General features: G+C 43.5%; 1 protein-coding gene across 1 annotated transcript in view; it reads right to left on the reverse strand.

Annotated features, from left to right (window-relative positions):
* The window catches only part of Mpped2 (metallophosphoesterase domain containing 2), a 181,666-nt gene extending 174,803 nt beyond the window's left edge, over nt 1-6,863 (reverse strand). Inside the window, exons 1-2 of the mRNA XM_013019583.1 lie at nt 6,794-6,863; nt 274-522 (exon numbers count right to left, since the gene is read on the reverse strand). Coding sequence (XP_012875037.1) covers nt 274-401 — 128 coding nt within the window. The 5' untranslated portion in view covers nt 402-522; nt 6,794-6,863. The remainder of the gene's footprint in view (nt 1-273; nt 523-6,793) is intronic.
* Between the last annotated feature and the right edge of the window lie 7,155 nt (nt 6,864-14,018).

Consider the following 14,018-nt stretch of genomic DNA (forward strand, 5'->3'; position numbering starts at 1 on the left):
TATTCTCTCTGTGGGCCACCTATCACAATCCTTCAATGGCTCTGCAGAGCTAATATCCAATTGTGGTTGAACGTGCTGTGAATATCTGAACTGTTATGCAGATATGGGGAGACTTTATCCAGGACTGTATTTGAAACTACAGAAACCCATCTGTTTTGTAAATCATTGATTTCAATTCCCCTTGGCAGAATGCTAGGAGAAGGTAGTTTTCTTTCATTGTATTTCTGCTTTCTCAATTGGTAATTTTTTTTAAAGTTCATGAGCAATACTTACATATGTACATGAGGCGGCTGGAATCTGCTCTGGTTGATGTTGTAGTGTGTGAACGCCTGGGTGGGGTTCGAGCTGTACTCATCCACCGTTATGGTAACTTTGCCTTGAGAAGGAATCCCATGTGCCATCCTTCCTCTCTCTAGGCATGAGCAATTCACAATCTTCCAGAGCAAAAGAAGAAAGCAGGCATGGTGAGTTTCAGCCAACCTCTGAATCCAAGTATTTACTCATCAATACCTCTGTGCGTTTCTAGAAGAAAAAAAAAACCAACAACAATAATGCATGTATGTATAGGGAAAACACATGGGAAAAAAGGGTCACAAAGGACAGGAAATTTAATATCTAGATGCAAAAGGGATTCAGGAAAAGTCTTAATCCAGGGTGTTTCCTCATGGATCTGATCATTCTCAACTCTTTTTCCCTGTGCATAGTTCAGAATGGACATTACAACTCTATATGATATTGCTAGAGGCCAGCAAATCATCTCAATGGAGTTCAGATGAAGATCTCTCTTTAATTATAATTATGGCACTTAACTTGAATTACGCAAGGGGCAAATCCACAGTTGCCATGGTGTCCAGCTATAAATGGTTTGTGCTGGAAATGAAGACTCGTCTAAGCCTTCCCTGCTAATTGCAATGTTTGGTTTCAAGTTGGTGTCATATAATCATTTGAACTCTTGATGCTTCAAATGATCCACAAGACACAATAGCAAATGTAAGTTAGAAATTCTGTGCTTATAACTAGATACCTGTGGATAACTTATACTGACTGAATAGACATTAATTACTGCTAACTATTTTTTCTTTCACAGTTTCCCAAATACATAATGTCTTGTACATATGCATTTCTCTCTGGCTGAAAACTTTGTGGTAAGTGAAATCCTTCTTGGAAATGTATAGCTCCAGTGAATGCCAAGCACCCCCAGAACTAAGCCAGCACTTTGTACACTGTCCTTACTTTTCCCAATCCAGTTCTGAAGAAGCAGTAATCCAGGGCACAATTGTTTCCACTACTTTACTCTTCAAACTATAAAATTCTCACTAGTTGGCTTCTTGTGTGTGTGTGGGGGGGGGGTGTATGAGCGTGCGCGCGGATACTGGAGCCTGAACTCAGGGTCAAGGTGCTATTCCTTAGCCTTTTTTCTCAAGGAGGGTGGCACTCTACCACTTAAGCCAAAGCTCTGCTTCCAGCTTTGTGCTGGTTAATTGGAAAACTGAGCCTGCCCGGGCTAGCCTCAAACAGTGATTTCAGCCTCCTAAGCAGCTAGAATTACAAGCATGACCACAGGCACCCAGCAGGTTTGCCTCTCCCTTCTCTTCTTTCCTTCCTTTTCTTTCTTTCTCTCTCTTTTCTGCCTGCCTTTCTTCCTTCCTTCCCCCAGCTTTCCTTTCTTATTTCCATTAGTCCTGATACTTTTCATAAAGGGCAATTTATTGACTGTTGCACTGAGTACAGAAATGAGAATGTCTGTTTTTGTGATAGGTGTGCAAAGACAGAGGAAAACAAATTCCTGCAGAGAAGCTGCTGTAATGGATGGATGCTGTAGAGAAGAAGTGGGAAGCTTATGTAGTAACTGCTGCTTATGTAGTAACCCCTGGGTAACCCACACCCTTATTTTAAACACTCTGCATCAGAATACATTTGCCATGTGCCCCATTAAACTCCAGATATCTTAGCTGCTATCTCAAATAACAATATTTGGAATAATAAGATTAGACTTAAATTTGGCATGAAACACCTTAATATAAAGCAAAAGGCAGATGGCCTGCCATAGGCCATTTATTTTATTATTTTACAACCCCGGGCTTGTATAGTCCTCCATATGCTAGCGGGGCTAAGAAATTCCGCAGTGTTCTACTCAAATCACTGCATTCTTCACATTAGCAATGCTTGCTAAATAACATCCACCTTGCTTGTGTTCCTAACATACAAGAGATGAATCTGCCAAGAGATGAATCTCTTGATGTTCTGGCATTTTAAGCAGTGTCACTTCGAGTTCTCTCTTTTCTTCCTGACTTCATGAGAGGTTATTGACTCCTTTCAGCACTAGTTGATACACAATTGGGGGTGTAAGATTAACTAGGTTAAAATCTTTCCCTCTCCCTTGATGCAAGATAACTATAAGAACTGCTTACAAATCACAATGTAGCAGTTTTTATATGAAGTTTGCAGCTGTTTTCTTAATTCCCCCCACAATTATATTTTACTGTTATTTTGCATAACAGTAAAACACAACACCTGCTTCAAATTGTAGTCCTGTTCTAAGTACTGTAATTCTCTTTTGAGACACAAAGTACTGAGACACTACTGAAGCGCAAAACTGCATAATTGCGTGTCGCTTGAAAAGTAAATACAAATGAAAACATCTTCCTGTTATAGAAATGACTGTCATTAAAAAGAATGTTAGCCATCAAAGCACAGAGGGGGGAAAAATACACGTTTTCCAGACTATAAGAACTTCGAGTTTACATAAATTAGACAGTGGTATAAAAATTACTTGGCAATTCTTATGTTCTTCCCATCAGTGTCTATTGTGTGAAATACAGAATATTTCCAAGCATAGGAAACCAACTTCATTTCTAGACCACTGTGACTTTGCAATGACAAACTGAACTCGGCACTAAAAAGGGTCTAAATGTTTCCAGACTAAACTCACTAAATTAAGCAGAATGGGTCCTAGAAATGAATGTCCATAACATTTAACTATCCATGCAACAAGTTGTAATAGCTAACATGACGCTCTTCAATTCTCCTGTTTGAAGCCAAGAAGAGACCGAACTGAGAACGTGTGTAGTTGGCACTCCTAATGGAATGCTGTATTTTAAAGTCAGCCTATAGATTGCCTTTTTCACCCAGGAACATGTATGCCTCTTTGGACCTTTGTGCCATCAAGAAAAATAGAAAGGTCTTTTCATCAGCAAGCACAAGGCCCCTGTAAGGGCTAAATGGGTGGCTGGCACTTCATTTGAATTCATCTTTGCCATGTTCCCTTTCAAATGTTTTATCGAAACAGTCCACCTGCAGTGTCTATCTTCTTTAATCTGGAGTCCTTTGAAGGAAATGTCAAACTGAAACAGAAAGCTTCAAAACTTTCATAGCACCTTTACACACAAGCCAAGAAAAGGTTTTTATATATTTTAAATACTATGTTCACCTCCACCCACATCTCAAAATGAACATATCCTAAGACTATTATACATATATGGAAATGATGAGAGGGTTGTTATTATTGTTTTTGTAAACTGTAGGGACAGGATATGATGGGTTAAATCACCTCCCTTCACAAGCGAACTTGGAAAGAGCTTGAAAGAAGAGAGAGAGACACTGTATCAAGTAGCTGTGACACCCCACTTCCCATTCCAGCTGTAAAACCATCCAAACGACCATACTTGCACTCAATCTCACCCTCTTCACACGTGCACTAACTTTTTATGCACAATACTTAAAGAGAGCAGTTTTCTGTTTTAATTTTCATTCAACACATTTGCTCTACCAACAAAGGCACACAGTACAAAATGCCAAGATGCCTAAAGAAAAATCTAAGAGGGACTGTCACTGCCAAACACACATGCTGGTGTTAGTTTCTTTAAAAAAAAAAAATCATGTGAGCACATTTTGCATTTCCTAGACAGCAAATACAGTCTCTTGTCCCTTCAGCTACAAGCTAGCAATGTTCTTTTCCAGGAATCTACTTGGAAAAAAATCTCTTAAAGTCTGCTGGCAACGCAGAGATTAAAAAACCCGAGGACTTAAATAACTGTCTCCACTTCCAAGACAACAAGAGGTCCAATTCACCAAAAGTTTGAAAAGAAACGATCCCTGATCTCTCTCAGGGCACCGCCTGGGCAAGCCTATGAGGAAAGAGCCCGCGATTTCGCTGTTTGACCAAGGATGCTCTTTTCAAATTACTTGTCTCCCCCCCCTTTACCCGCCCCCCAAGATCGCCAGACCCACAGCGTGGAGGGAGACTTTGGAACTCTCCCGCCCCAGCTATGCCCAATTTTGCTCTCTCTTCTTTTGCTTTTGCTTGCTTAACTTGCACTCCTAATCTTTTATGCCCACTTCGAGTTACTCATCCCAACGTGCGGGAACGATGCCCACACACCTTCCCCGAGGCTTCTCTGACACTTTTGGTGGGGTTTGTTTGGGGGGGGAGCAGATGCTGACATAAAAGTCCCACGAGCCTCTGTTCTGCGCGCTCCCTCCCTCTCCCGGGGCACTTACACCTGAACTTGTCTCCAGCACTTCGGACATCCGGCTGACACATTACTTCCGAGAGGAAGGGCAAGACTTTTCCTCCAGCGCCTTTGACCACGCGTGGAGTCTCTCTCTCTCTCTCTCTCTTCCTCTCTCTCTCTCTCAATCGCTCTCTCTCAATTTATATGTGTGTGTGTGTGTGTGTGTGTGTGTGTGTGTGTGATGGGGCGGGGGCGCGCAGAAATTCTCTTCTCTGGATTGGTTTGTTTGTTTTAAATCTGGGGTGGGGGCTACAGTTACTGCACAAGCACACATACACACATGGGGAGAAGAGCGAGCGAGTGCGCACGAGAGAGACAACACACCCGCGTTGGCCCTGCCTTGCCCCCCTCCACCCCCCCCCCTGCCTGGTCCTGGCCCCTGCTGCCCCTTCCTTACTTGGAACACTTTGCTCGCTTTACTCGACTTACTCCTAGGTTGCCACCACGCCCGCCGCCGCCGCCGCCGCCGCTGCAGTTGCTGCTTGCTGGCACTACTAGAACTAGCACTCACAGGTCGCTGTCTTTTTGGTTCTTCTTCTTTCTCCCTCACCTCTCTCTCTCTCTCTTTCTCTCTTTTCCTCTCCCCCCCCCGCCCCAGCCCGGGGATTGATTGATGACCACAGTCGCCCAAGGACGCTGACACGAAGCCATCCTCGATGGGGCATCCCAGACCTTCATCCTCGACGGCGGCAGCCTCCGGGGGCGCACGGGCATCCTGGAGCCCACCGAGCGGAGCCGCCGACGGGAGCCGCCGCCGCCGCCTCCTCCCAGCTCGGGGGCCCCCCACCCCCCACCCCGAGGCTGCCAGGCTCCTTCTCCGAACGGCTGGGAAAGGGAGGAAACCAGCCCGCGTGCGAAGGGGGGAGTGAAGGCCACGGGTTTCCACCCTCTTTGGAAACCTTTGGCTTTCCGTTAAAGTTTTGTGTGTGTGTGTGTGTGTGTGTGTGTGTGTGTGTGTGTGTGTGTTCCCTCCCTAACCTGCTCGTGTTTGCTGCCAGCATCACAAATCAATTACACATTTTTCATGAGCCGCATTCGCAGTTCATTTGGCATGGGGGGGGTGCGTTATAAATCAACCTCACATGGGAAGGAAACCTTTTCTTTTCCAATTTTAATTTTTATTTTTTTTTTGGCTGATGGACTCCAAACTCCCTCTGGATCCTCTAGGAAAAAAAAATGCCCACTTCACCTCCTAGGCCGCAAAGCCCCGGAATTCAAAGGCGTTACAAAGATAACCTTGTTAGATGTTAATAAGGATGGGGCGAAAAACAAAACCAAACAACAACAACAAACCCACGAACAACTCCCGCCTGTGTGGCAAAGACACGCGGCAGCAATGGTGACTTCTCTCTGCGGGCGCCCGGTCGTCGCCCGGCTCGCTCGCTCGGGTCGCGGGATCGCTCGGCAGGCTGCGATCTAGCAGACCTGAGGCGGCGGCAGAGAGCGAGGTTGGGGTGCAGGGACCCGGCGAGCAGAGCCCCGCGCGGGCGGGCGGGCGGGCGCGGTGCGCGCGCGCGCGCAGGCGGCCCTGGGGTTGGGTTAGCCACGGGGCGCAGCCCCAAGCACAAAGCTGCGCCGCCGTGCCTTCCTGGACCTGGCACTTCTGGCCCTCGGGTGCCCAGGGCTTGGGGCCAACACAATACACCCGGGCCTAGGCCGGGGTGGCTCGGATACACAACCCGGGGACTTTCTAGTAAACAGCCCCCGGGAGCCTCGGTTCCTACCCCCCCCCTCGCTCCACCTCCCCCCCACCTCCACTGCCCGGCTTTCGCCTCTGTCTCCCGAGGACACCCCTTCCTAAGAAATCCAAGCGGACCAGGGATGGAGGGAGGGGGAGGGCAGGGAGGTGGGGACCCCAAGAGGTCCGTGGGAGAAGGGGGGGGAGAGAGAGAGGGCTGGAGTGGGGGGGAGAGGAGATAAGGTCGCAGAGGGCTGGGGGGAGGGGAGAAGGGGCAAGATGGGGAGTGGGAGGGAAGACATCTATCCATTTCCCCCTCAAAAAAAAATTAATAATAAGCGTTGTGTGTTGCAGGTTTGAAAAGCAGCCTTTCCCGGATCCTCAATCGCGCGCCCGGCGAGTGTCGGGGGGCAGCGGGGCAGCGGCGGCCGGCGGCTCCGAGCCCCCCGCACGCGCCTCTGACAAGGCACCTCTCACCCGGGCTCCGCTTTGTGTGTGCATTTTTTTCCCCCCTCTCCCTTCCTCTGGCGCTCGGCACCGGGCGCCCGGGCGCCTCCTCCCCCTCCCCCGCCCTCCGCCTCCCTTCCCGGGGCGGATTTACCTTTCCCGGGCTGCGCTCCGGGTCCGGGGGATGCCTTCAGCGCCCGGTGTGCGGGCGGTCCATCGCCGAGCCGCCCCGGAGCCTGGCGGGGAGGAGCGCGGGGGCCGCGCGAGGGGGCAGCGAGGGGCGCCGGAGGGCCAAGAACCTTCGACCTCCGAGGTCCCCGCAGCGAGCTGGGGCCGGGGACCCGAGGGCGCGGCGCAAAAGGTTGGGGAGGGGGGTAGGTGAAAGGTGGGGGGGAGAGCAGGGGGGGGGAAGGAAAGACCCGAGCAGCCTCGATCTGGGGAGGAGAGAGAGAGAGAGAGGGAGCGAGAGAGCGAGCGAGGGGGCGAGGAGAGGGAGAGAGGGCGCGGCGAGCCGGAGGGAGCGAGCGCGGTGCAGTGACAGGGACTGCCACTGGGGTCAAAGGAGCACACAAGCTCCAGGAAGCAGGGCGGCCCGGCGCCGTTCCGTGCGCGCTCCCCCGGCGGGACCCCGTGCCCCCTGCACGCCTCTCCCGCAGTCCCGTTCCACTCGAACCCCCCCACCCGCGCCCCGACGCCGCCGGGGTTTGCAGGAGAGGGAGGGAGCGGAGGGCGAGGCCAGCAGCCTGCTGGTGTTCCCGGGTCAAGCAGGCAGCAGGAAGCTGAGCTGCAAGTTCATCACCAGGAGTGTGATCAGCGTTTAAAAAAAAAATGACCGGGGACTAAGGGAAAGGGGGAAGATGAGGCTACGGAGCTCCAGGAACATTGAGCGCCCCCCCACCCCACCCCCGCCTCCTATGGGCGTCTTCTTCAAAAGAAAACACACACACACACCTTCTCGGGTCCGCCACCCCCACCCCACCCACCCATCGACCTGGCAGCCACTGTCAGACGTCCTGGCACAGATTCAAGGCACCGAACTCACTGCAGGGCCCAGTGGAGCGGCCGGGGGAGGGTGGGGGGACAGAGGGGGGCCTTGGCTCAGATCATGGAGGGCGACCTTAGGTTTCCTCCTATCTGCTAAACTGAGACTTTCCTGGGGGATGTCTGTGCAACCTTTCTTCAAGGTTTTCAACGTGCCATGCACACACACACACACACACACACACACATCTACCTCCTGCTCACTATAATAATGTTCATAAGAAGGAAAAGGCCAAGCCCAGATGATCATTACACACACACACACACACACACACACACACTTTTATGAATTAAGTCAGGTTTAGAATAGAAAGGTAAGAGAGAGACTGCAATAGTTCCCCATTTTTGTCTTGTGGATATACCCCCCTCCGCCCAATAAGCACTTCAAAAACCGTGGTCAAAAATGAAGTTATGCTAGTTTTCTCTACTGATTTGGCACATGTTCCGAAAAGAATGGTAGGCAGGTGGACCTAAAGAAAGGCAAAGCCCAGTGAAATACTAGAAGACAGCACAAGGGGAAAGAAGGCTTTTAGAAAAACTTGGATGGCTAGGTTGTCTGTGAAAGATGAGGTGGCCCTGTGATGTTACACTCTTGTCAGAGCTGAAGGATTTGGACTGCTACCAGATCTAATTCCTTTCTAGCAGTGAGACTCAAAGATCCACGCATTCTCTGAAAGGAAATCTGGTGTATGTGTGTGAAAGGGACAGAGAAGTGTGCTAACTGTGACAACTGACTAGACATCCTGACTGAAATCATATCCCCTAAAAATGAAAAAAAAAAAAAGACAGGACCATTAAAAAATCTGGTCCGTGGATTCTGTGCTGAGACTTCTGTGCTGAGGTTTCCAGGGTCTGGGGAGGAAAAGTGAGAAAATGGATGGTAGGAGCCCCATGTTGTTGTTGTTGTTAAGATCAAAAGGAATTCACTTGAAAATATTTCCCTTTTACAATCCGCTTTTCTGGAGCTTGCATTTTAAGTAACCCATCTCATGCCTGGGCTGAAATAAAAGGGGAAATGGTCTTCCTAATGAATTTATTTCATTGTAAAGCATGGCAAGAGTGTCAGTTCTTGTCAAATGTATTGAGATGGAAAGGACAGTGCCTTCTTTTGCCCCACAGAAATCACAACAAGTGACAGTGACCTCTAAGGATGCAAAAGATGGGGTAAAGGAGCAATTTTATATTTTGTTTTCTTTTGATTCCCAGCCTAGCAGCAGAGTCATGTGTTTGAAGAAATGGTTTGGTTTTGCTTCCCTTACTCTCTGAGTTAGCAATACACTCACTCCTTTCATTTGATTTGGGCTTAGTCAGGCCAAAAAAAAAAAAAAGGAAGGAAGGAAGGAATGAGGGGAGGAAGAATGGAAAGGAGGGAGAGAGGGAAGGAAGGAGAGAAATAAAAAATCACTAGCTAAATAATCTTTCTCCCCCCCCTTCCTCCTCCTCCTCTTATCTGGTAGTTAATCAAAGCAGCCAAACTAGTTGGAACAGGATTTGCATCTACATATGTGCACACAGACAGTAAACAACAATGTGTCCTAGTTCAGTGGCATGTTTTACAGGAGATTTAATGCTACTAAATATCAGGAGTGTGATCCTTTACAAAGTTGATGGAAATCCACATATCATTTTACTGAGTAGAGAAAATTGAGATTAAAAAGGCTTAAAATTATCATTTGTAGTGCAGGAAAAAATTATATCCACCAATCTGTCTCTAGAATCAACCCCTACTGTGTCCCTGCTGATAGATCAATTATCCAGTAGTAACCAAGTTGTATTTGGGTTATGAATTTTTATTTCCATTAGGCTACTAAAATAAAGGAGCAGGAGAAATGTAAGTGAATTTAAATAATAAATCAGGAGCAGAAGGAAATCATTTTTCATATAATTCTCATTATATGGATTTGAACTTACTGCATGTTGTGAAATTAAATTCTCCACAAATACAACTACCTACACTAAAAACTGATTTAAAAATTATTAGGTGTGCCTCCACATCTGCCCCTTGCTAGAAAATTTGGTGTGTTGTCTCATTATATCAGATTTTAAATGTAATAATACAGGATTTTTTTTAAAAAAAGTTTTATTTTTTGTTATTATTAAATTCTTTTGATTGTTTAAAATGAAAACCAAAGAAGGATGATAATCAGATGTCAAGTTTATAACTTTTTCAGCAATTCCTTCAAATGAAAGAAATAAATGATTATATATATATATATATACATATATATTTCCTTCACTATAAACTAAACCTTCTCCCTAGTAATTTCATCAGTGAAACTCTAAATATGTTCTCTGATAGTTCATTTTAATACTTTGTAAAAATGTCTTTTAGAATGTATTTAAAGAGGAAAATGAGAGAGGTGTAGGAGAATTTGGAGTGACAGGTGGGAAACTGAGGTATGTCTTTGAAAGAGAAATATTTTCTTAAAGTTAACATGCATCTTCCCTGTGAGAACAGCTTTTCAATATCTAGGACTATATGTTTAAAACTTAGTTTAGTCTTGTGGGTTCTTCTTCAGTGACAGAAACAAACAGTAACTATTTTACCCTTTTTGTCTTGAAGTTGTCTACATGTTTATTATTTTCTAGCAAAGACTAAGATAGGAGAACAACTTATACAGGTTATGTTCCATTTATACTAAGATAAAATTAGAAAAAATCTAAGCCAACAAACTCTTAACTCTGAACTCCCACAGTTCTTGTTTACTTGTTTCAAATATTTTTTATTGTATTCTCTCCAACTTAAAAAACTATGCCCTATATTTCTTTGTGCCCTTCATTCTTACACCAGGGCACATTGCTGAAGCTTGGAAATGTTTAATAAATGACTGTGTGAATCAATACATGAGAAGGTGAAAACAGAACGCATCAGTACATGAGTGAATACACTGGAAGGAAAACCTATACCGGAAGGAAAATCCCAAGTCAGATTTGTAAGACAGGAAGTGATATCATAAGCAGTGTTGGAGGATAAGAGCTAAGAATTTTCAATGGAATTAAAACAGTACAGTTGAAAGGATTTGCTAATGTCTTTAGAAACATGAGGTAACACAAAAGACTGTTTTGAAAACTAATTTTCTCAAAGAGGAACTAAAGGCAACTGTATGTCACACTGCTTGAAGCCACCTCTCTTTAAATGCAGGTAGGATATCTTTTAAAATGCAGTAAAACACCAAAATGAAAAGAATCTCGAGTAACACTTGTGTCTTAAAATTTTCAGAGATAACTTATCAAGATGTACTCTCAAAATAAGCTTGTATGTGACTAATCTGATATTTTAATGTATGTTCTTTGAGTTTTTCAATATAAATGTATAAATACTTTTGGGGTCACTTACACTTACATTTTCCTTTAGGGTAGCAATAAAAATATTGAAGGCAAACACTAAAATGGATGAAATTTTATAAAATGTATGGTCATTATCTTAGAAAGGCTAAATCTAACTCAGCTTTGCTGACAACTAAAATAATAAGCATGTGAAAACAATCTTAAAATTTTGTAAAACTTTCACTAATTTTTCCATATCTGTTACTCACCAATGTTTATCATATATCAATCAATCTGACAGATATTACTGATGCAGTAATTAAATTTTGTAGTGAAGAAGTTTGGACCCAAGACCTCACGTATAATAGTCATATATGTCACCACTGTACTATATCCCCAACATTACAACAACTAATTCTGTACAATTTTGAACAAGATGCTGAATGTAGGTTCATGTGTTTTCAGTTTTAATGTCTATCTTAACCTTGCATGATCTCTGTTATCACTTAATACTTAGTATGTCTTTCCCCAGGTCATGGTCCCAATTTTGGAAACATGGTAGAATTTACTGGCTTGGAACAGACTTGTGATGTTGAAAGAACACATTCTAATTCAAGTTAAAGGTGTAGTGATTTCTTTTGCAAGATGAGAACATATAAAATAATGGACTAAAGAATAGGCATGTGGGGATATTTTTAATGAGTAATTCAATTGGCAAGGTATCTTAAGATATAAAATTTAAGTCTATATAATTTCCCCTTTGCCTGCACGAATAAATAGATAGATACATAAATAAATGGATATGATCTTTTAAAGCTAAATTTGAGAGGTCAATGAGATAAAAAAATCTATTTCTTGCCATTTTATTTGCATAAGATTGACAAATTTTATTATTTTATTTTTAGAACTACTCTGTGCAAGGCAAAGTTTGTAAACCATTTTGATGGTCCAATGATGCAATTAGCAGGGAGTGGTTTACTACTTTATTAAGTTCTTCACTCTCTGGGGGTTTTGGTTCATGGACCCATTCTTGGATATTTGTAAATCTGCAGCTGCTCAAGTCCTTTATTATAAGGACACACACACACACACTTTGCATACAATTTACACACAACCCCCATATATTTTAAATCATCTTTAAGTTATTCCTAGTACTTAAAACAGTATAAATAATTGTTATGCCATATAATGGCAACAAAAATATGTGTACGTGTGTAGTCCACATGCAAGATTTTCAAATGTTTTTGATTTGTAATTGTTGAACCCACGATTGCAGAACCCATGGGTCCAGAGCATTGACTGGATAAAATTTTACCTAAGTTGGAGAGACCCTGATTTAAATCATTACAGTAACAAATTTGAATTGCGCCCATGGAAGGAAAAATAAGCATTAATGTAAAGAAAAAAGAAAATAAGGAGACTTTCTTCCATGGTGTTAAATGAAGGTTTTTAGATGGAGGACAGGAATGTAAGGATAAAAACCAAGGATAAGGATAAAGACCAAAGAAACAGCGCCCCACATAGTGAAGATGAGGGTTTGCATGATGATGCAATCGGATATGAAACTGATGTCGGTAGTGGCCAGAAATTCAGTACCATGCTAAAGACATTTGAAGGTCATAGCTGGAGTCCTGTTCAAGATGTTTGACTTTATCCTGAGGGCAACTGGAAGCTGTTTAAAGATCTTAAGTAGAAAGGGTAACATGATTACATTAGTGTTTTGTAAAGGTCACTCTTCCCAATGTAGAGAATGGATTTTAGGAAGCTTGAGTGAGCTAGGGAGGCCAACTGGGAGCTATTGCAGTCCTTGCTTTGCAGGTGGTTAGCCTGTGTGAAGACAGTTTAGGAGATGAAGAAACATGAAATCAAGGCTGTTGAATAAGTTTTACATAATAAGAACAAAGTTTGCCTGCATGTTGAAATACTGACTGAGGTCATGCGGTACCCAGTCATAGAGGCAGAGAGCTGAACTTACCTAAAGATTTCCTTTCTTAACCGCCTCATTCCACTCACATTCAAGTCTTTCCATACATTCCTTTTGGAATCCCAGCTACAGCACTAAATACAATGCTCCCATAAAATGTCATTAATCTGACTTTGGTCAACTTTACAGATGCTAAAATATTCAGTGCTGTGCATCTCATTTTTTGCCCACGTGCTGACTTGTGCTAATTTCATAGAAAATATAAAGGCAGGGAGTAAATGTAGTTCGGTTTTGCTTTCAAGTTTTTGTATACTGCATCAATTCGATGTCTGGTTTCATCAGAACTAATTCACTTATATTTAATATTGAGAAAAATATTCTAAAGGATTCTTCACAAGTGCTTGCTTGATTTATTGAGATCTTCACAGACACAGATATGCTTTCAATGAACATAAAGACACCGACTGCAAATAAGAATATTATTCTCTCAGTACTGGGATTGTTCCATGTGGACTCTGTTAGTCTTGAAAAGTCCACTGTAACAATGACATTCCAGATGCTGTGGTCCTTGCTGGTCCAAGCATTGCCTCTGTGGCCATGATTTGCTACTCAAATTACTAAGACGAATTAGAGGAAATTAGTATGGGCATATAGAGCTAATGCTATAACAACTGTGTTTTCTAACATTTTTTCTTCACATTTGTATATTATGAGAGTTCTAACAGCTTCTTCTTCTAGTCTCAAAAGATCCCATAGTATCCAGCTATACATTAAGTAAAATCTGCACCCAAGAGAACAAGATCTAGGGTTCGTGGCTTTACCAGATGTATGAACTGTAACGATTTATAGGAGGGTAGTTTTTTAAAAAAAATCACAGTGCTACATCAAAATCCCCATTTGGGGCTTAGTCCAGAATAAAACTAAAAAGACTTCTCTCTTGTTTTTTATCTTTAAAATACTGTATTAATTGTTTTAAGTAAAACTTAAAAGTACAGACAAGCAAAAGGAAAGTTCTAAATTAATTAAAATAAATACCATCTCTTAGAAATAGCCATTATTAATATTTTGTTGTATGGTATTTGTTGTTGTTTAGGCACTTGTGTTTTTATTTTAAATGGATGCATTCCATAGGTTTGAATCCCATCTC

This window comes from Dipodomys ordii, unplaced genomic scaffold, assembly GCF_000151885.1.
Source record: "Dipodomys ordii isolate 6190 unplaced genomic scaffold, Dord_2.0 Scaffold46, whole genome shotgun sequence".
NCBI lineage: Eukaryota > Metazoa > Chordata > Mammalia > Rodentia > Heteromyidae > Dipodomys > Dipodomys ordii.